Raw genomic sequence first — 20,359 nt, forward strand, 5'->3', positions numbered from 1 at the left:
TCAGAATATTAATGTTCGGGTCCCCTGGGGGAGAGAAGGAATACTAATTTTAGGCTAGCCCCCTTCTTTGATAAAAATGGAAGCTTTCCTCTGATTTTGTTTTGTAGACATAAGGTGAGAATTATGGGGGGAAGAATCAGACATGGGTGCAATGTGGTTTCTGTGTCTGTGGCATGGCATTCTGAGGAAGGCACTTGAATCTCATGCTTTATCTCGTTCATCCTCTCAGTGACTCTGTGAGAAAAAGCCACCATTCCATTTCCTTGAGGCTGGTTCATAGTAACCTTGAAATGGCCACCCTATGAATTCATTATTTATAAATGTATGATATATTTTTTATCCTGTCCCTCTTCCACGGAGCTCAGTGTAGCGTTGATGGATCTCATCCTCAGCACACTTTATCCTTAAGCAGCCTTTATCCCTTATCACTTTATCCTTGTGAGGTAGATTAGTCTGAGACTATGTGACTGGCCCAAAGTGAGCTTTATGGCTAAATGGGCATTCGGACATAAGTCTCCCCAGTCCGGGCCCAACACAAACCACTACCATGCTGTCTCTCAAGCTCCCAGTTCAGAGTGGAGGAGGAATTTAAAGCTAGGCACTAGGCCAGAATTCTGACCAAACTCCAGAGAGCTATTTCAGGCACACCTAAGAGCTTGTATGAATCCAGTGAGATTTCTGTCTTGTTTGAATGGCAAGCTTCTCCCTAAATGCCATATCACAAGCTGCTTTTGAAACTCCAGTGGGCTTCAAATGTAACTTGCCTTGTGGTATGGGAGCTGGGGGGCTGTTGCTGCAAAAGAAACACAAATTCAAAGAAACTTCCAAAGTGGGTTGGTCGTCCTCGGTTCACTGGATAAAATGAAACACTCCTCCGCATTACACGTTGCATACCTAAAAGCAGTGGTGCAGATTATCTGCCGCTGTTTTCTGATTAATATTATTGCAACTTTTCTTCTGTCCTTTTGTAGGCTCCTGATGGCCGTATTTTCCTCGAAGCCTTTTCACCTGTTTACAAGTATGCCCAGGATTTCCTAGTTGCCATCGCTGAGCCGGTTTGTCGACCTGTCCATGTGCATGAATATAAATTGACTGCTTACTCCCTCTATGCTGCTGTCAGTGTGGGTCTGCAGACAAGTGATATCACAGAATATTTGCAAAAGCTAAGTAAGACTGGTGTGCCAGATGGGATTATTCAGTTTATCAAGGTAAGCCGTTATTATCTACTTGCTCTACTGGTATATCCATTCAGAGATAAAGGGCTGGACACTGTCATGCTAATGTCATGCTTGGAGTTGGCTGAGGACATCCGTACACAAGTGAACTTATTCTTAGACGATAAGACCTGCAAACAAACATTCAGTTACTGTAGTATATTTAAGAGACAGAATTGGAGATAACCAAAAATTCAAGAGGGGGTAACATCCAGAATTGGATGGATAGCTTAACAGAATCAGTGTTGCAGGTTGGTTCAAGATCCATATGGACGGCACAAAAGCAAATCCTGTTCTAGGAATTTGGCCAAACTAACCTATTATTGCCACTTGCTGCTATGAATCTGAGCAGGATTTTGGGAGCCTACTTTGGTCAAAGTGTGAGAGAAGGTCTTGGCAATTCATTTGACAAGGGGTGGTTCTCTCACCCCTGGGCACATCATTTAGGAGAACCTGTCATGCAGAACTTGCTTGTCACTTAGTGAATGTTCCCCCCCTTCCCAAGTAGATGCCATGACACAGAACAGAGATGAGGAAACCTGCTATATGTGATGAGCAGGATTCATGTGATGAAGAGTTCTAAATCAGCATTCCCCAGTGTGGTGCTCTTCAGGCGACAACTCCCACCATCTTCAGGATGGGGCAGGCTGTACTAAATCATATGACCATGGGTAGTATCTAAACCCAGCCTTCCCCAACCTGGTCCCCTCTAGATGTATTGGATTACAGCTCCCATCTCTGACCACTGGCTGTGTTTGCTGGGGCTGAAAGGATTTGTAGTGCAAAACATCTGGAGGGCACCATGTTGGGGAAGGCTCATCTAAACCAACCTTTTGGGAATTTGGGAAGTTCTCTTTCATGTTTTGTGGGTGACTTGAAAGTGCAAACATTCAAGTTTGATTTCTTCTTTGGGCCACATACCTCTTTTCTCAGATATCTTGTGTAATAAGTTGATAACATTACTCTGTATACACACAGTTATGCGTATAGTGCAAATAGATTTCCTCCACATGTTGTGTTCCTAACCAATAGTATTCTTTTGTAGCTGTGTACTGTCAGCTATGGAAAGGTAAAGCTGGTCCTGAAGCACAACAGGTAAGCAGTTACTTGTATTTTTTTTAATTGTGGGAATATTTCCAAACCTGTCCCCAGTTCCTGTTAGCTGATTATTTAGTTTGGCTTGGATGCTACTTGAGTGAATAATATTTCTGTTTTAGAATGCCTTTACTGAAGAAAATATGATTGGAGCAGCAATATTCTTAACACACTGGCTGTGTTCACACATAATGTTAAGCCAGGAATCCTGGCATATTGAAGCACAATGGGAATGAGCTGCATGCTGGTGCACACAACCCATTTGCTTCCACTTCCCTTCACAGTTAGTGTGAGCTGGTAAACAAACCAGGCAGGGATAACTAACGGCTGAACCTGGGATTATGGTTTATTGCACCCAAACCATTCAGAATTTGTAAACCAGCTTTAAGCCAGGGTTTGTTGTTGTTTTACCAATCCTGGCTTGTTTGGGTGCAGTAAACCATAATGATGGATTTCGACATCATGCTAAACTATCCTTGGTTTGTTTACCTGCTTACCCAAATTAAACAAGAAGTGGGAGCAAACAGGCTATGTGTACCAGCCCATAGCTTGTTCACATTGTGGTTTAACAAGCCAAGATTCCTGGCTTATTGTCATGTGTGAACATGAGCACTGCCTCTTTAAGAATTGTGGTCAGGTGTCAACTTTAGTATCACTTTATAGTTCTCAAAGTGTATGACAAACTGTCCTGAAGAGGCACAAAAAATAAGAGTACAACCTCCTCTATTGGGGCAGGCCTTCCTAAAATGGTAGAATCTGCATACACAACTCCCTCTCTTTTTCTCTACTTACTAGGTATTTTGTAGAAAGCACCCACCCTGAAGTCATTCAGCAACTTCTCCAGGACCTAGTTATTAGGGACTGTCGGCTGAGAAATGCAGAAGGGGAAGAAACAGAACTCATCACAGAAACATTCACAAGCAAATCAGCTGTAAGCATGGATTACATGACAGCCCTTTATTTAATATGGGCCGTCCTTTCTTTACTATGTAACTAGCTGGCACAGGCGTATCTTTGTGTCCATGTTGGCTTTTCTCCCTGCCATACACGCCCCCATTTGAGTTTCCTACTACAGTTGAAGCATCAGAGATGGCTGTGAAGAATGTGGGCACATTTTTGCTGGGACTCTATACCTATCTTTTTGTGTCCACTTTCACCATTGTCATCACATTTTGGGGCTGGCTTATTTGCAGTCTGTACTAGTGTACAGCCTCCTGTGTTTAGTTGTCTTTTTGTTTGGTCTTCAACAGTGATGGGCCTGGCCCCATTGGTAAGCCCCTTTCTGGCTGCATCTTCCTCTGCCCTGTTGAATTCCTGTTCTAGATTTCCAAGTCAAGCGAAGGTGGCAGCGGCCCTTCAAGTTCACAAGGGACAGATGGTCAGAATAAACCAGATGTCCCTGCTGACTTATTTGAGTTTTATGAACAAATGGACAAGGATGAAGAGGAGGAGGAAGAAACCCAGACCGTGTCTTTTGAAGTAAAGCAGGTAAAAATACACTAATCATTGAAGGATCCCCTCATCATGGCAGACTGAGTATGAGTTCATATATTGTTAAATAACAAGATGTCTTTTGGCAGGATGTGGCCCTCTATGCTGGTTGGCAGCCCGTCTCCTTTTACTTTGAAGAGCTGTTTTCCTTTCCCCAGACTCACTCAGGTCTGTGGGCTCTGTCCTCCTTCAGTGAGCTTTAGCTGAAGCCTGAAATGCAAATCTAACTGCCTTAACAATTTTGTGTGACCACAGCACAATGTCCCTTAAATCAGCAAGACCAAATATGCCTTAAACCAGCATTCTCCAACCTGGCTGGCTGGGGCATGCTGGGAGTTGCTGTCCAACATGTCTAGAGGGCCCCAGGTTGGAGAAGGCTGCCTTAAACTGATGTCTGTTGTAGCATGAGTTTTGTAGGCAGTGGGTTATCTCACCAGATACATGTTAATGCAAACAATTCTTTGGTGCAACAAGAAGGCATGTATTTAATGCTTTTTAACATCTACTGTGGGTCGACAACCAGGTATCCTCCAGATGTTTTCTACTACAACTCCCATAACCCCTTACCATTGCCCATGCTGATTGGGGCTGATGGGAGTTGTAGTTCAATACCTCTAGACTGGAGGGCACCAGGTTGCCTACCCTTGAGAGCTGCATAGCTTCACATTGAGAAAGAAAGTGAGGAAAAAACACTCCAAAGAAAAGTAGTAGTCTAACTCCTACTCTGGTTAAGCTGTGAACATTATAGGAGTAGTGGCTGCTCTTCCCCATCCTGAGGTGCTCCCACAGAACATATATGGGTATCGGCACAACTGGGAAAGCAGAGTAAAGAATAGTTTTGGAAATAACTTCAGTGTATGTGATCCTTGTATGGGAGCCGTTCATTCCTGTGTCCTCAACATTTGGCATCACAGTATCTAAATGAGGTATTTCCTCCTGAATAACCTGTTAGCTTAGATTCACGTGCAACCCTTTGAGGGTGGTCAGTATGGAGGTTAAATCAGGTTAAGAACTTTAAAATAACAGGATGTGTTTTCTCCATCCCCATTGGCTAGAGTGCTAAACTTAAATCCATATGCATAAACACCTGGTTCATGTGTAACAGCAACCCATTGGTTTAAAAACAGATGGGTTGTTGTGCATGAGCGAGAGAGAGAGAGAGTTTGTGTTGTTTAGCCCTCAAACAACCCAGCAATTTGGGTTCAGATGTCACGCTCAGCAGGAGCCGATTGTGGCTTGCTGAGTAAAAGCAGGAGAGGCAGACGCACTGCAGGCAGCACGCCTGCTCTCTCCCGCTTGTGCATGATAACCCAGCAGTTTTTGAACCGATGGGTTGTTATTACATGTGAATAGCCCCAAATATTTTCTACAGCATTAAAGCATGAGTATGATACACAAAAAAGTGGGAAACAGTTGCTTGTCTTGTTGTGGCCCATAAACCCTCTTAAAAGCATGGGAAACATTTGAGATTTGTGAATGCTACCCATTTCTGCAGCATCCTGGTGTAACTCTCCTTTAAATATTTCTGCTTTTTGTTTCATGTAAGGATCCTTTCAAGCCTTACAAGAAGATTGCAATGCCTTCCTAAAGCTGTAAGCAAATAGCAGAGTAGTAGAATTATAAAAGTAGCCATTCCCTTCCTGCCTTTCTGCCCCTTTTCCCAGGAAATGATTGAAGAGCTTCAGAAGCGTTGCATTCAGCTGGAGTACCCTCTGCTCGCTGAGTATGACTTCCGAAATGATTCTGTGAATCCTGATATTAATATAGACTTGAAACCCACAGCTGTTCTCCGACCGTACCAGGAGAAGAGCTTGAGAAAAATGTTTGGGAATGGCCGAGCTAGATCTGGTGTTATTGTCCTACCCTGTGGTGAGTTGGCTAGGTTGAAGTTAAAAGCTCTCTTAAAAGATTTCTGACTTGAGTTCGGCTTTGTGATGGTGCTGAGCATTTTAAGACAGTGCTTCTTTTGCTGGCAGGAGAGCAAAATGTTAGTTATACTATACCACTGTTCATCTCAAGAACATGGGACATTCTGTATGTGTCTCCCATCTAGCTTACATGACTTATACCTGCTTAGCTTCTGCAACAGAGCTACATCATGTGCATTTGGGGCATTCTCTTGGCTGAATGCACTTGCTGTGCTTTTCCATGTATGTGTGACTGGCAGGACCCATGGCTGCTTTTGCTTAGGACATTTCCTCTTTAGTAGCGTAGGAATCTGTTTTAATTTATGACTGCATACAGGGTGCAGCTGAAACAATTTGACTGCCAGTGTAACTACTCAAGGAATCCTAGTGATCTCTCTGTGCAGAGGAACCACTTGGTTTATGGGTAGACGCCTGTTTTATTGAACTGAATGGCACAGACTCGTATAACGAATCAAAGAAGGTTCCTTAGAAATGAAGGAATCATTTTACTCTCAGTCCCCCAGTAAAATAATGAAAGAAAATTAAATGACAGTCTTATGACCAAGCTTGGAGAGGGTGATATCTGCCAGCAGTGGTGACTTCCGCTTCCTGGATTGCTGGATGTCAGAAGTGATACCCCCAATCTTAACTGTATCTTTCATCAATAATCCCTTAACATGGATGAAATCCCAATTTGGTCATGGCATGTGTTAGGACTTTTGATTGGTGGTTGTTCCTACACTGTTCCAGCCTTTTCCGAGCAGTGCCCACCTTCTATCTACACGTTTGCTCCCTTTTCCAGATAATACTTGATTTCTATCGAAACTTCCTAAACTCTACCTATGTTCTTGTGTATTCAGCCTTAACCACAGAAACTCGCTCTTACTTGTACTTTGCTAGGTACCTCTTTTGTAAATTTCAAGCCTCACTGCTATTAAGCTAAGCAATACAATTGACCTAACTTTTCCTCTGGCTAACACTACAATCCTATACACAATTACCTGGGAGTAAGTCTCATTGAACTCAGTAGGACTTACTTCTGAGTAGACATATAGAAGATTGTATTGTATGTATCTCTATGAGTCCTGAGAGAGGTCATTATAACCTCTAACCTATATATGTGATCGTATATGTTTAACAAGGATATTCTAAATGCAAATGTATGCCAATTTAATTCTCCCCCAGTAGGTTACAGAAATGCGTAGTGGGGAGCTTCTGTCTGAGCTTTTTGCCCTTTATAATCCTGTGAATAGTGATGTGTTTCATGCAGATTTTTTGGACAACTTTTTGTTTTTGTTCACTAAAGGTGCTGGCAAGTCGCTTGTAGGAGTAACAGCTGCTTGCACGGTCCACAAGCGGTGCCTAATATTGGGCAATTCTGCTGTCTCTGTGGAGCAGTGGAAAGCCCAGTTCAAAATGTGGTCCACCATAGATGACAGCCAAATCTGCCGATTCACTTCCGATGCCAAAGACAAGCCAATTGGCTGCTCTGTTGCTATCAGCACCTACTCCATGTTGGGACACACAACAAAGAGGTCATGGGAGGCAGAGAAAGTAATGGAATGGTTAAAGAGTCAAGAGTGGGGCCTGATGATCCTTGATGAAGTGCACACCATACCTGGTAAAGAAACCATGCCCATGTCCGTGAACCATGCCTTTTCCCCCTCCCTCCCCCAATCTTAAACCCACCATCACTGAACTACAGCTTCCCTGATTATTTTATTTGGTAATGTGGTGGCAATAATACTTCAAAAATTGTTGCTGTTGTTTACATTTCTTAGCTGCCTTTCTCAGAAAAAGACTCAAGGCAACTTACAATAGGAACTAAAACATACAAAAATTTAAATCCATTGACAGTAGATAAAACAACTAAATTAAGAAGCCCTATCATATGACTGAGTAAAGGAAAGTTTTAACCTGTCACTGAAAAGATGGCAGTGTTGGCACCAGGCAGATCTCACTATGGAGAGCATTCCACAGTCAGGGGCCACCTCCAAAAAGGCCCTCTCCCTTGTTGTCATCCTCTGAAAATCCCTCAGAGGGGGCACTTGGAGGAGGGCCTCCAATGTTGATCATAGTGTCCGGGTAGGTTCATTCCAGGAGAGACGCTTCATCAGGTATTATGGTCCTGAACCATGTAAGGTTTTCTAGGTTAAAACCAACACTTTGGATTGGGCTTGGAAACATACAGGAAATTAATACATGTTTGTAAAGAATCCTAACGCTGGTGTGAGGATTGCTTGTAATGAGAGCTTGTATAATGCTTGTAATGAGAGCTACTTTACAAGATTTCTCAGAACAAGTGGAAGATATGTCTCTTACCACGCTTACTGCTTAATGATGACTGCTGCACTTCCTCTGATTTCATTAGTATTAAGTAAGGAAAGAATAAACATCCAGTATGGACCAGTGTATGGCATCTGGATTTCGACATAGGCTCAGCCAGTGAATTTGATGGTTTTCTCAAACTTGTTTAATATCAATTAAACTTAATATTCCAACAGTAAAGAAAAGGGTGAGACCTTTTTAACTAAAAAGGTCCCCAAATCTTCATGAATAAAAAATACCTCTTTAAAAACACTGTTTTGTTTTAATCAGTATAATATGCTTATGTGTTCATTTTCCCATGTTAAGATGAACTTTCCACCTTTAAATAGTAATGTGATTCTGCAGTTGGAATTTCTTCCTTTTTTAATCAACCAATATCCTGAGAGCATGATCCTATGCATGTTTACTTGGAAGGACATCCTACTGTGTTTAACAGAGTTACACTCAGGTACATGTGCACAGGATTGCACCATGGGACACTAGACATGGCACATCTGGTTTACAGTTGTAGGTTGTTCGTTTTCTCATCTCCAAACAGACTGTGAGAAGGCTGCTACCATACCTCAAATACCATAATGTAGAAACTTTATTAATGGTTGTAGTGCATAAAATTATGCCTGGACTCGTCATCTAACGCAACCTAAGATTCCAATCCATTGTGATATTTTGGAATGGACTAATTCTTGTTCAAGCATGTAATGCCACCTACCACTCTGAAAATAAACATGGCACTCCTGCTTGAATGTCTTTTCCTTTTTGGAAATCAAATCATAACCTGTTCTCATATGATTCTTCAGCAAAAATGTTCAGGCGCGTGCTCACCATTGTTCAAGCCCATTGCAAGCTTGGACTGACAGCTACCCTCGTCAGAGAAGATGACAAAATCGTAGACTTGAATTTCCTCATTGGACCTAAGCTGTATGAAGCCAATTGGATGGAGCTTCAAAACAATGGCTATATCGCTAAAGTCCAGTGTGCTGAGGTAAAGAATGCTTTGCTCCTTAATGCCATGGGACTTCCTGGGCTGCAGAATGTATTCTTAAATATTCAGAGTGGCTATAAAATTGCTTTTCCTGTGGAATGACCTGTTTTCTGCTTAAAATTTTGAAATCCCTGCCCTTCGGTGTATTCCAAGTGGTTGTGATGTTCTTTTGGGGCAGTAATATTTTCCCGGCAAAAAAAATTAAATTGGGGAAACAAGACTCTTCTGAGACATATTATGGAAAGTTTCCCTCAGTATTAAGTCTCTTGGCTTGTCACCTGTCGCTACTGAGCTAAAAAAGCCAAATCCTTCAAATACACTTGTCTTGTAAAGACATAAAAATCCAGTGTACGCAAGTTGCATTTTGGGTGAACAGATTTTTCCTGTGTGAAATAATCCATCTGCCCCTAAACACTCAGTTCTTCCAAGCAACTGCAGGGGGCAGTGCTTGTTGTAAGATCAGGCAAAGCCTCACTTGTGCATGCTAGCATCTCCCTTCATTTAAAAGGAATGGGGTCAGGTTTCAGGGTCTGTGATAGCAGACGGAGATGGGAATACTAGATGAGCTTTTGGCATGGCTTTAAGGAGCTTCATCAGCCTAAAATATGGGTAGTAGAAAGTACCTCCTTGGGAGACAAAAGGTATTGCAAAACCCATATTGTGACACATCGCTTCCCAAGCTTCTGATAGCAGAGGCACTCTTTCTTCTGAATCAAAGTTGGAGGCACACTGCCCAATTTTATGGAAAAGGTAGAATTCGAGAGAGCAAAATTTACCTAGTTCCACCAGAGCACTCCCCCGCCCCCTTCTGTGTTGCCTGCTTGCCTGTCCTGGTGGGATGTGCCCCCTGATCGGAAGGGGGCGCGCCCAGAGCCACAGCTCATCCAGAGATTCAGCAGGTTGCCTCCCCTGAGGGTGGGGCACTGTTGCCTGCCTACATTGGCAGTGATGAGATCATTGCACAATTACCCACCACAGAGGCTGCTTGGAAACTCCAGAGTGGAGAATTGGGCAGAGAGGCACCGGCAGCTCACACTAGGACAGCCTTCCCGACCCTGGTGCCTTCCTGACCGCTGGCCGTGCCGGCTGGGTCTACGACCTGGTTGAGGAAGGCTGCACTAGGGCTTGGCTCCCACTTACACAAGCTGTCTCGACCCAGTTTTCTCCAGTTTGCCCCTCTCACTGCAGCTCCCTTTCTGAGAGTCCATGAGAAAGGCTTTGGGGAGGGGTTCAGTGTGGAGGAGGAAGCAAATTCCCCTTGGATAAGTGCTGCTTTGGATACAGCCCGTTGTCTTGTCCAGGGGACATGATGAGTAATGTCCCTCCTCTTTCTGTGTATCTGTTCAAATATTTTTAAATAATCACATGCATCCTTTTAAATAAAACTGTAAACATTCCTGCCTCACCCTTAAGTTGCCTTATGCTGAGGTCAGGCCCTTGGTCCATCTAGCCCAGTATTGTTGACAATGACTGGCAGCAGCTTTCCTGGGTTTCAAGCAGGAGTTTTTCCAACGCTACCTGGAAGTGTTGAGAGTCAAACCTGGAACCTTCTGCATACAAAGCATGTGCTTACCATTGAGCTATGGCCCCATCCCAGCACATGGGATATATGGATGGCTGGCTCCTCTTTCCCCTCCTTCTAGAGGTTTCTCCTCTCAAATCCTTTTGGACCCACTTGAATAGGCTCTACTTCTGGTGGATCCAGAAACCTGCAAGCAGAGCTCATCTCCTAGTGCAGGACTGTCAGGCCCCTTAGCAGCCTCACAAAAATACTGTGTAACTCCCTTAGTCTTTATCATACGGCACAACCTTGTAGACCTTTATCATCCTTGTACTTCTCTCTGAATCTTTACTGAAATATCCTTACTGAAATCTAACTGTATTTTATTGGGTATCATCTTAGGTTTGGTGTCCAATGTCTCCTGAGTTCTACAGAGAATATGTGGCTATTAAAACAAAGAAGCGAATATTGCTTTATACTATGAACCCAAACAAATTCAGGGCTTGCCAGTTTCTGATTAAGTTTCATGAACGGAGGAATGACAAGATCATAGTCTTTGCGGATAATGTGTTTGCTCTGAAGGAGTACGCAATTCGGTTGGGCAAGTAAGTATTGATGGGTGAAGGATATTTGTGTGCCTGCACCGGTAACATCAATGGTGGGGGAACGTTAAGTCTTGCGTCAGATGTCCAAAAAAGGTACAAATGTAATTAAGGAGGAGAATTTTGAGAGAATTTAAATTCAAGGTATATGGTACCCAAGGAAAAAAATGTTCTGGTGTGATTATTTTATATAATAATGGATTTCTGGCAGCTGCATGTGGGGAAGCCCAGTTTTTCTGTGATTCCAAAACACAAAATTAGTTTTTTTGTTCCCCCTTTTCCTTTATAAATGGTGATGGCTGTTTTAGCCTGAGCCTTTTGACCAGCAAAAACAATTTCCCTGATCAGTTTCCAAAGCTTGCAATGAGGGTGTTTAAAAATAATAAAAGTGAATGAATAAATAAATAGCAGCTTTATTATGTCAGCTGACAGGAGCTTCAGCCAGTCCACTACTTCAGATATTTGAACTTGTGATCTGTTTTCATGCTTAGAATTCAGCCTGTCTGGACAGAGATGACCAGTAAAAATGCTTCTGGGAATATTATTAAAAGTGATCAGTGTTGCACATAAATAAATCCTAAAGTGAACAAAATGAGACATTACTAAGAAATGTTCAGCAGGGAGGTGCTTGCCTAAACAAAGTGCTGTTGCTTACTGGCTGACAAAGATGTCTCAGAAGAACTGAGTGTATAGCGGTGAGAACAGACTATTGAACTGTTCTTTCAACAGATTTCTGGGGGAATGTTTTAATCAAGAAATTCTCTTTTTACAATCTTCCAGATGTAGAGTAGATCTTCGCTGAACATAATTGAGGTAGTCAGAAATTGCAGCAGTAGTCTTGGGTTTGTATCCAACGGTGTCCGTCCTCCAGCAGAATAGACTAGCAGAACAGATTCTCCCCTGCAGCCTGCCACCCCCCCCCCCCATTCACCAAATCCCCTTTGGAGAGGTGTGGGGGGAGTCCTCTGGAGCAGATTGGGGGAGCGTGGGTGGATGCAGTGGGAAGAGAGAAAGGGCAAGTCCCATTGTACAAGCAGAAGTCCACCCACATGACCTTGGATGGAACTCTTAGTGCTTTAAAGTTGCACAACCATCTGTGATTGTCTTCTGGGTTGTGATGTGAGTTGTTAATGCATGTATCCTCCTTTGGTGGTCTTGACAACCACATTTCCGCCAACACTAGTAAGTGCAATTCACATGCTAGTTGGGAAACTGCATCATCTCAGTGACAAAATACCGCACTTTGAGTGCTGAAAAATGCCATTTCCCCACAACTGAAGTGTGTAAAGAAGCATGTGAAAATCCCCTACAAAAACCGAGCACACAGTTATGCTATAAACTCATTTGAAAAGGCTTTTAGTCTGTTTTGCATATGTATATCCTAGCATATACTAGAAGAGTTGAAATTATTCCTAGTATTGACTCTCCCCTCTCCACGTCTGGTGTGGCTGCAAGGAAGAAATTGGAAGCTTTTCCTTCCATTTTTAATTAACTGCATCTTGTCATTAGTACGAAGCTGGTTTGTTTCAACAAACCATAATTAAGATTAATGGCAGTTTGTTCAGATTTGGATGTGATGACAAGCTGCAGTTAATCAAAAATGGAAGCAGAAGCATCCGATCTCCTTACGTCCACACAAGAGGAGAGAGTGAATACACAAACTGCTCACTGTAGCTTGCTTCCGTCATGATAAACCATAGTGTATTGTTAGGTCTAATCACAGCCATTGTCTCAACTGATATAGGGCAGCTTTCTAGGTGCCTCTTTTTTAATCTTGAATTGATTTTAAAATTCTGAAACTTACATTATTGCATTATTTCTAATCCAGTGACTGTTTGTTTCACAAATCCTTGCAAGTGAATTAAACTAGATGGTAATGGAGTACCTAGTTACTACATGCTTTTTAATTTTTTTATTTATATAATTTACACACCACCTTTCCTGTTGGTTCAGTATGAGGTATATCGTTTAATGTACAAAAAGCCATCTGAGGAGCCATGGAACTACAATGTTAAATGATTAAGCTGATGCTCATTATTGAATAAAATTGGCAAATTGCTTCTGGGAGCTGGGAAATTTGGAAATGTGAAAGAGGCAGACATTGTGGGGCTGGGAAGAGCTGAATCCATCCAGGAGTTGAAATGCATATATTATCTTTTTCTTTGGCTTTCTGAGAGCAAGGTAGCTTAGGAACCATGCTACATTGTTCAACTACCGTAAACCCCTAGCAGTCTCCTGGGTTGCATTTTTTTCACTCAACTCTGTAAGCATCAACAATCTGGATACTCCTTCACAAGATGTGCAAGGATAATATGTTGATTTGAACACTGGTTATCATTTTGCACATGAGAATATGTAGTTCCCAGCATGAAATAAGAATTTAATCCAAAGGGGCAGTTTGGTCTGCAAGGACACGAGTGGGAAGGGGAAAGAGATCACAGCTGTTAATGTTTAGTGGATGTAACCAAAGAAAAGAAAACGCCTTTTTTATTTTAACAGCTGCTTCCATCCTTTCATGTAGGATTAGTAGACATATTCAGCCCACTGATCTGTTGAGTCAGGAGGCACACATCAAGCGAATAACATTTCCAACTGTCAGGATTTATTTCTGTGGAAGGGGGTGTCTGACAGAATGGGTTTGTCTCCAGATGGGTGGGTCCACAATAATAGTTAACAAAGAATGCTGCAAGAAAAGGAAAGTGTTTCTGTAAATGTAAAGCGTAAACACGCAGTGTAGATTTTATTTTAAAATTTGCCATGGTTTTCAAGTCTTCATAAGACTATACCACACATCTGAGTCCATAGGGCAAAAAGTCACACACACTTGACACGTTGTTTTTGTTTTGTTTTTTGTCTTTTTTAGACCTTATATCTATGGGCCTACAGCACAGGGGGAGAGAATGCAGATCCTGCAGAATTTCAAACACAATCCCAAAATCAACACGATCTTTATCTCTAAGGTAACAGAAGGTGCTCTCCTTGCCACTGAATTTGCTTGGAATGTTACAGACCTGATTTGGGGCAGTCTGTGAAATTGACTCTTTGTAATGTTGACATTTTTTTTTTCATTGTAGCCCACAAGCTTATGTAGTTTATTAAGATTTGGGTTTTGTTTTTTAATTACTGTGGGGGAATAGCCTATTCCTTAGATGCTCCTTCTGTATTGTAGGTAGGTGACACATCCTTTGATCTGCCGGAAGCCAATGTTCTCATTCAGATTTCGTCCCATGGCGGGTCTCGAAGACAGGAGGCTCAAAGATTGGGTCGAGTGCTGCGAGCCAAGAAAGGTAAACGGAGGCCTGTCCTCTGTCTGCTATTTGAATGGGAAACTCAAGCATGAAAGTAACATAAGTCAACTCATGTAGCTGACTAAGCGTCTACAGTTTGCCATTGTCCTACTTTGTCACTGTCGGCTCAAGGTCACAGGTTAAAACAAAATTCAGGAGTAGTTATAAAAAGTGCTGCTGTAGGGGGCTATCTTTCCCTTTCTCTCCCCTGCTTAATCACTCATCACATGACACTTAGTATTAGCATTTTTAATGTCTTTAAAAGGCACGCTTTAGCAGACTTATAGCTCAATGGGCTCTCTTCTAATTGTTCTTCTTGAACTTTCAAGGCAGCTGTGTTAGAATACTGAGATGTGTCTCTTACTTGGTGGCGTGATCTTTCTATAAGATTTAGGGCTTGGAGGAACATGCTTTCTTTCCATGTTGCCCCAAAGGAATAAACTGAACAAGGTTTTACTTTAGCGCTTTGACTAGCAAGTTGGGCCATTCATGCCAGTACGTGCTTAGCAATAATGGCATCTTACTTGGGTGTGAGTTGTGCTTTTAAGCTGGCCAGCAAACAAGCCTGTCCACTTGGCCAGGTGCTTCAAAATGGGATTCCCCTGAGTTTCTGAGCACAATACTTGGTTGCCACAATGCTCCCTCCTCTTGACAAAAACTAAAGTCCTGTCAACCATAAACTAACAAAAGGTGGGTAGTCTAGAAAAGCTGATTGGATGATATTAAAAAAAAAAAACTGGGTATAAACATATTCACAAATCCTCCACGTTCTGAAATGAAGGAACTAACCCAATGTGGTGACATAAGAAAAAAGTGCCTATTTGGTAAATTTGTGTACATGCTGTGTACCTAATCATGTTTGTTGTAAGGGAAGCATGGGATATAGAAACATTGGGTTGTGGGACAGTAGATGGATTCAATATTTAAATAGTTATAATGGGGAAGAACTATATGGAATAAACTGTATTCCACACAATTCTTCCCCATTATAATTATGTAACTAATGGATCAATCTAGTAATCAATAAAGCACTACTACTCATCACTGTACTATGACAAAGGCTTTAGTAAAAATTGCTGTTGGCTTGTCAAAGTCTTCATTGTAGTTCTCTGCGAGCTGTGGGGCAGGAGTATTCCCTTCAAATGAAGATAAAAAGCTGGTTATCATGTTACATTTTTTGGCATGGAAATTAATAGCATTTCTAGTGGGAAATGAAACATAAGAATGGCTGTATGAGTGTTGCTAACACCAAATAGCTGGATTTTGCTACTTCTATAAGCCTGTTGTCTTTTGGCCTGAGTATGCAGAACATATGTTGCATACAAACATAAAGACGGTAATTTGGTGTTGGAGATGTATATGCTGATTGCTGTCATGGCCAGCCCTGTCACTGGGCAGCTGCTTTTGGGTATCCTGAAAGAGTAGGAAGTGGTTATTTATTATTATATTTTTGCCTCCAGGGAATGGGGGAGATACTTGTGGGATTTTCTGTCTCAGGTGCCAAAATAATTTGAGTAGCTTTGGGTACTGCTAGATCAGGGATGAGGGGTGCCATTTGCTTCTACAATGTTTTGAGCCAGCCCAGCCCTGATTGCATTACACATCAGAAGAGCAGGATTCTGAAATTATAGCAAAAGCTGAACGCAGCTTGGCAGAAACGTGGCTCCTGACTGAGATTCAGAGTGGTTTAAACTGAAATACTCACTTGGGACTTGCCTATCTAAGAATGCTCTCTCTCTCTTTGCCAAGCTGCAACTTTTGAATTGACAGAGGTGCTATAGCTGGTGACTTCCTTGATTATCCATGATAATACTGCCATGTCAGTGGCTTAAGAGTCTACAACATTATGACTTTCTTAATGTTTCGACTTGTTTATATGTGAGCTCATCTTCCAATACTACCTTTTCTCCAGGAATGGTTGCAGAGGAGTACAATGCCTTCTTCTATTCTCTGGTCTCCCAGGACACTCAAGAAATGGCATACTCAACCAAACGTCAGAGGTTTCTAGTAGATCAGGGCTACAGTTTTAAGGTAATTCTCTGTCCAGTATCCTCCAGCATTGGGACTGTGGCACAAGTCTGATTTTTAACAGCATTCCAGTGTTCAGTGGATCAATGGCACTGTAACAACAGCCCTATGAAGTAGGTTAGGTTGAGAGCGAGTATGACTGGCCAAAGGTCACCCAGTGAGCTTCATGGCTGAGTGGGAGTTTTAAACACTCCTAGACCAGTGCTCTAACCACTGTACCACACTGGCCCTTAATTTCCTCTGATTGTGAAATGGCGTTGTTGCAGCCATAAGGTTCATTGGGTTGTATCTAACAGTGCCATTCTGCTAGTGCAAATGATGTTGCCAAGTTCCAAGTATACTCAAGGGGACAATCCAGCTAGAGTTCCGTTTGTGCTACCATTTATATGGAAGCACTTGCAGATCTTCCATTTACCAAGTGATCCACTAGCACTTGCACAGTGAGGAAAAGGCAGCAGACCTAGTGCAGCAATTTTTTCTGCTAATGGTACATTGGATTTAGGCCACCATGAGGAGCATAGGTGAAGTTTCTCTAGGTGAACACTGAGGGAAGTAACATCTCTCTTTTGGTTTCCCAGGTAATTACTAAACTTGCAGGTATGGAGGAGGAGGAGCTAATGTTCTCATCCAAAGAAGAGCAGCAGCAACTCCTCCAAAAAGTTTTGCAAGCTTCAGATCTGGATGCTGAGGAAGAGGTGGTTGCAGGAGAGTATGGCTCCAAGTCCTCTCAGGCAAGTGGTTATTATGCTAGCTGAAGGTCTGTTGAGTTTGATGTGGAGGGAAAAGGAATGGAGTGTGCCAGTCCTTTCCTCAGGGCCACTCACCGGAGCTCTATTCACATATTCCTCTATTCACACATAAAGGGCCTTACTCTGTTGAAGAAGGAGCGGGGTTGTGGTTTTAGCTCCACCCATTATGTTATTTTCTGATATCTGTGTGTTGTACAGTTGTTTGCAAAAGATCCTCAATGCGCATGTAGGGGCTCTTGCAGTTGAGATACCTGATTGTGGGCAGCTGCTCATGTGTTGAGGCTTCCTTGGAAACAACCATGCTCAACACATACATATTGGAGGACAGGCACATGACGTTGGGGCAGAGCTGAAAGGGGGGCTCTGCTCCTCCTTCAACAGGATAAGGTCCTTCACACCAAGAACATGTGAATAACGCATAATCACCACCCCTGTCACGCAAGGGAAGATGCTGGCCTATGGCCCTGCTAAAATGCCAGTGGCCTCCATGATGAATCGAAGGAGTGGAAATGGAAAGTTATACTTCCCACCCATTCCTATCCATTCTTAATGCCGTTACTGCAGGAAGGGGAGAGGCTAGGCCTGATTTTTCAAACTGTCCTGACCCTAATACATCCAAATTGACCACAGCCTCTAGGCCCCAAGATTGAGGTTAGAAAATTGTTTTCTCCCCTGTGCCTCTTATGGTGACGGCTGGATCACCCAGAGTCAGGACTGTTAGGCATGGTTTACGGCTATCGCAGTGTAGTCCCCACTTTACTTTTCTGTATTGGAACTAATGGCACCTCTTCACTCTTAGGGGAGAAAGTAAACAGGAGCATTCGTGGCACCATTGAGGTGTGGGCTAAACACACTCCCAGCCTGTAGTAACCCTAGTTATATAGAACCAACCCTGCTCCTGTTTGCATAGCCCCATTCTGGATTCTGTTTTTTTGGTCATACTAGACTTCTGGGAACTAGTGTTGTTGTTTTTTTTGGTGTGTTTTTTTAGCGAGAGATGCTAGCAACCAAAGAGCCTGTCATGAAGACAGATCTGTATAAACCCACAGGGGTGGGTGTGCCAGGTCACCCTAGGTGGTGGTGTCCTGCTGTCAAATTAGTTCACTTGTTGTTCCAGATGGGTTGCTTCCCTGCTATTGGAGTGTGTGGACCAAAATATACTTTGGAAAGCATCTGCATATTCATCTTGTGGTCTTCCTGCAGCACCTTCCCAAGCCCAGTTGGGAAGCTGAAGGGGAGAACAAGTGACTGATACTGTCCAAAAATTGAATGTTTTTGAAGGTGTATTTAGTTGTTTCCTTATTGCATAAAGAGCATGTAGAAGTGGTTTTTTTTCCTTGTACCACTTAGAAACACACATTCATTACCAGTGCTAGGTGTATTCAATTTCTGTCTTCTCTCCCAGTTGAAAAGCTGGCTTTCACAGATTCGTACTTGCAGAGAAGTGTTCCCCATAGTGTTTCTAAAAAATACTTGCTAATTTGATATTTAGTTTCTTGAAAGTAACAGGTTAACTTGTTAATATGGTACTGAAATACTTTTCAATTTCCTGAAGATTGACACGTTTCTTAAAGATTTAAAGATCTGGATTGCATCCAGAAATTCTCCCTGCCACCCCTTGCACATGCACAGCCACCCAAAATCTGCTACAGAGGATTGGGGGACTCTCTAGAACAGCATGGCGGCAGCACAGGGATTATAGGTGGAAAGGGGAATTGGCAACAACCCCCTCCCCCACCACCACCACCTTTCTTTAGCCTTTATTGGATCAAAGGTCCTACTATGAACAGAGGAAGCCTTTCCACTTGCAGACAGGCAGCTCTGAATCTTAAGTCCTTAAGTGTCACATATTAATGTCAGTAGTAGAAAGACATTTCAGCTGTTTAGGAATGTGTTATCCCAGCAGTGTTCAAACCCTATGTTTTACTAGAGGGACTAGTAGCTTGTAAGTTCAGCCTGCTTCCTATATTCCCCAGTTGGAAGGAAATAGCTATTAAAGGGCAGGTGTGTGTGTGTGTGTGCGCGCGCACGCGCGCGTAGATATAGCTGGTGAACAACTTGCAGCAAAGGAATTAAATTACACAACCTAATTGTGAGGTGGCAATTCTGTGGTGTGGGGGTGAGCTATCACAAGCCCTTCTCATGCATTATATGTGTGCTGAGTTTTCACATGTCGAATGGAAGCCGTACTGCTCCCGCTGCCCCCATCGCCCCTTCTACTGTCCCTGCCCTGTCAACATCTGCGCAAGAGTGCCCGCACATGAGCAGTTGCTCAGATGTAGATGCTTCATGTGGTTGGGACCCTTCAGTGAAAAGGGCTACAGTCTTCTTATGTGTGTTTAGAGAAGCTAGAATATCATTAAAATTACATGTTCTGTTTTTCTTTCTTTTTTTAAGATCTCTCGACACTATGGCACAATGAGCTCCATGTCTGGAGCAGATGATACGGTTTACATGGAATATCAAAGCTCACGAAGCAAGGCATCTTCAAATAAACATGTCCATCCACTTTTTAAGCGCTTTAGGAAATAATAAGGAAAATGCATTATACATTTCTTTATTTCCATAAGGTGAAGAGGAGACATGAATTTGGTTCAGGCTCTTAAAATGTGGTGGCATAATTTCATAAATAGCTAATAGACAAAATGGAGTGAAACAATTAAGTCATAATGGAAGATGGTCGTAAATGGACTTTACCTTTACTATTTCTATGTGCTATTTCCTAGGTAATACTTTTAACCTGTATGTTTACTTAACAGTTTTAAAGATTGCTTCAGAATTGTGAAATGAGAGCACTTTATTTTTTGTATATATTTGTACGAAGTATATAGTAAAGGTTCAAATATTTGAAAGTACTGAATAAACATTCTGTACAAAAAAATATACAGTATCGTATTGTCCCTTTCCTCTGAATATTTTTGGTGCCCCAAATTGGATGCCTTCAATAAAGACTCAGCCATGCTAGGAAGTGTGGTACTATTTCTTTCGGTCCCTTCTGTACTGTTTCTGATCCGGTTCAATCCCCTAGCTATAGGCTTTCCAGAAAAAAGGATGGGAGTGGTTGCACATACCTGAGGCAGAAAGGTCTTGGGCCAAAGTGATTTAAATTGCATATAAACAATGTAGTCTTGGCATTTAAATGTGATGCCTATTTTCCTGTTAGGCTCAATGGTGA

At 42.4% G+C, this 20,359-nt stretch overlaps 1 protein-coding gene across 2 annotated transcripts in view; it reads left to right on the forward strand.

Annotated features, from left to right (window-relative positions):
- The window catches only part of ERCC3 (ERCC excision repair 3, TFIIH core complex helicase subunit), a 24,139-nt gene extending 3,989 nt beyond the window's left edge, over window positions 1–20,150 (forward strand). For both annotated transcript variants that reach the window (XM_084806571.1, XM_084806582.1), the window contains exons 3-15: window positions 972–1,208; window positions 2,260–2,309; window positions 3,105–3,240; window positions 3,633–3,797; window positions 5,465–5,669; window positions 7,014–7,328; window positions 8,833–9,017; window positions 10,921–11,123; window positions 13,984–14,080; window positions 14,290–14,407; window positions 16,320–16,438; window positions 17,014–17,166; window positions 19,582–20,150. In XM_084806571.1, coding sequence (XP_084662697.1) covers window positions 972–1,208; window positions 2,260–2,309; window positions 3,105–3,240; window positions 3,633–3,797; window positions 5,465–5,669; window positions 7,014–7,328; window positions 8,833–9,017; window positions 10,921–11,123; window positions 13,984–14,080; window positions 14,290–14,407; window positions 16,320–16,438; window positions 17,014–17,166; window positions 19,582–19,716 — 2,118 coding nt within the window. In that variant the 3' untranslated portion in view covers window positions 19,717–20,150. The remainder of the gene's footprint in view (window positions 1–971; window positions 1,209–2,259; window positions 2,310–3,104; window positions 3,241–3,632; window positions 3,798–5,464; window positions 5,670–7,013; window positions 7,329–8,832; window positions 9,018–10,920; window positions 11,124–13,983; window positions 14,081–14,289; window positions 14,408–16,319; window positions 16,439–17,013; window positions 17,167–19,581) is intronic.
- Window positions 20,151–20,359: the final 209 nt, after the last annotated feature.

Source organism: Heloderma suspectum, chromosome 1 (genome assembly GCF_057233095.1).
Source record: "Heloderma suspectum isolate Gila_16-S chromosome 1, 16-S_ref, whole genome shotgun sequence".
NCBI classification, from domain to species: Eukaryota; Metazoa; Chordata; class Lepidosauria; order Squamata; family Helodermatidae; genus Heloderma; species Heloderma suspectum.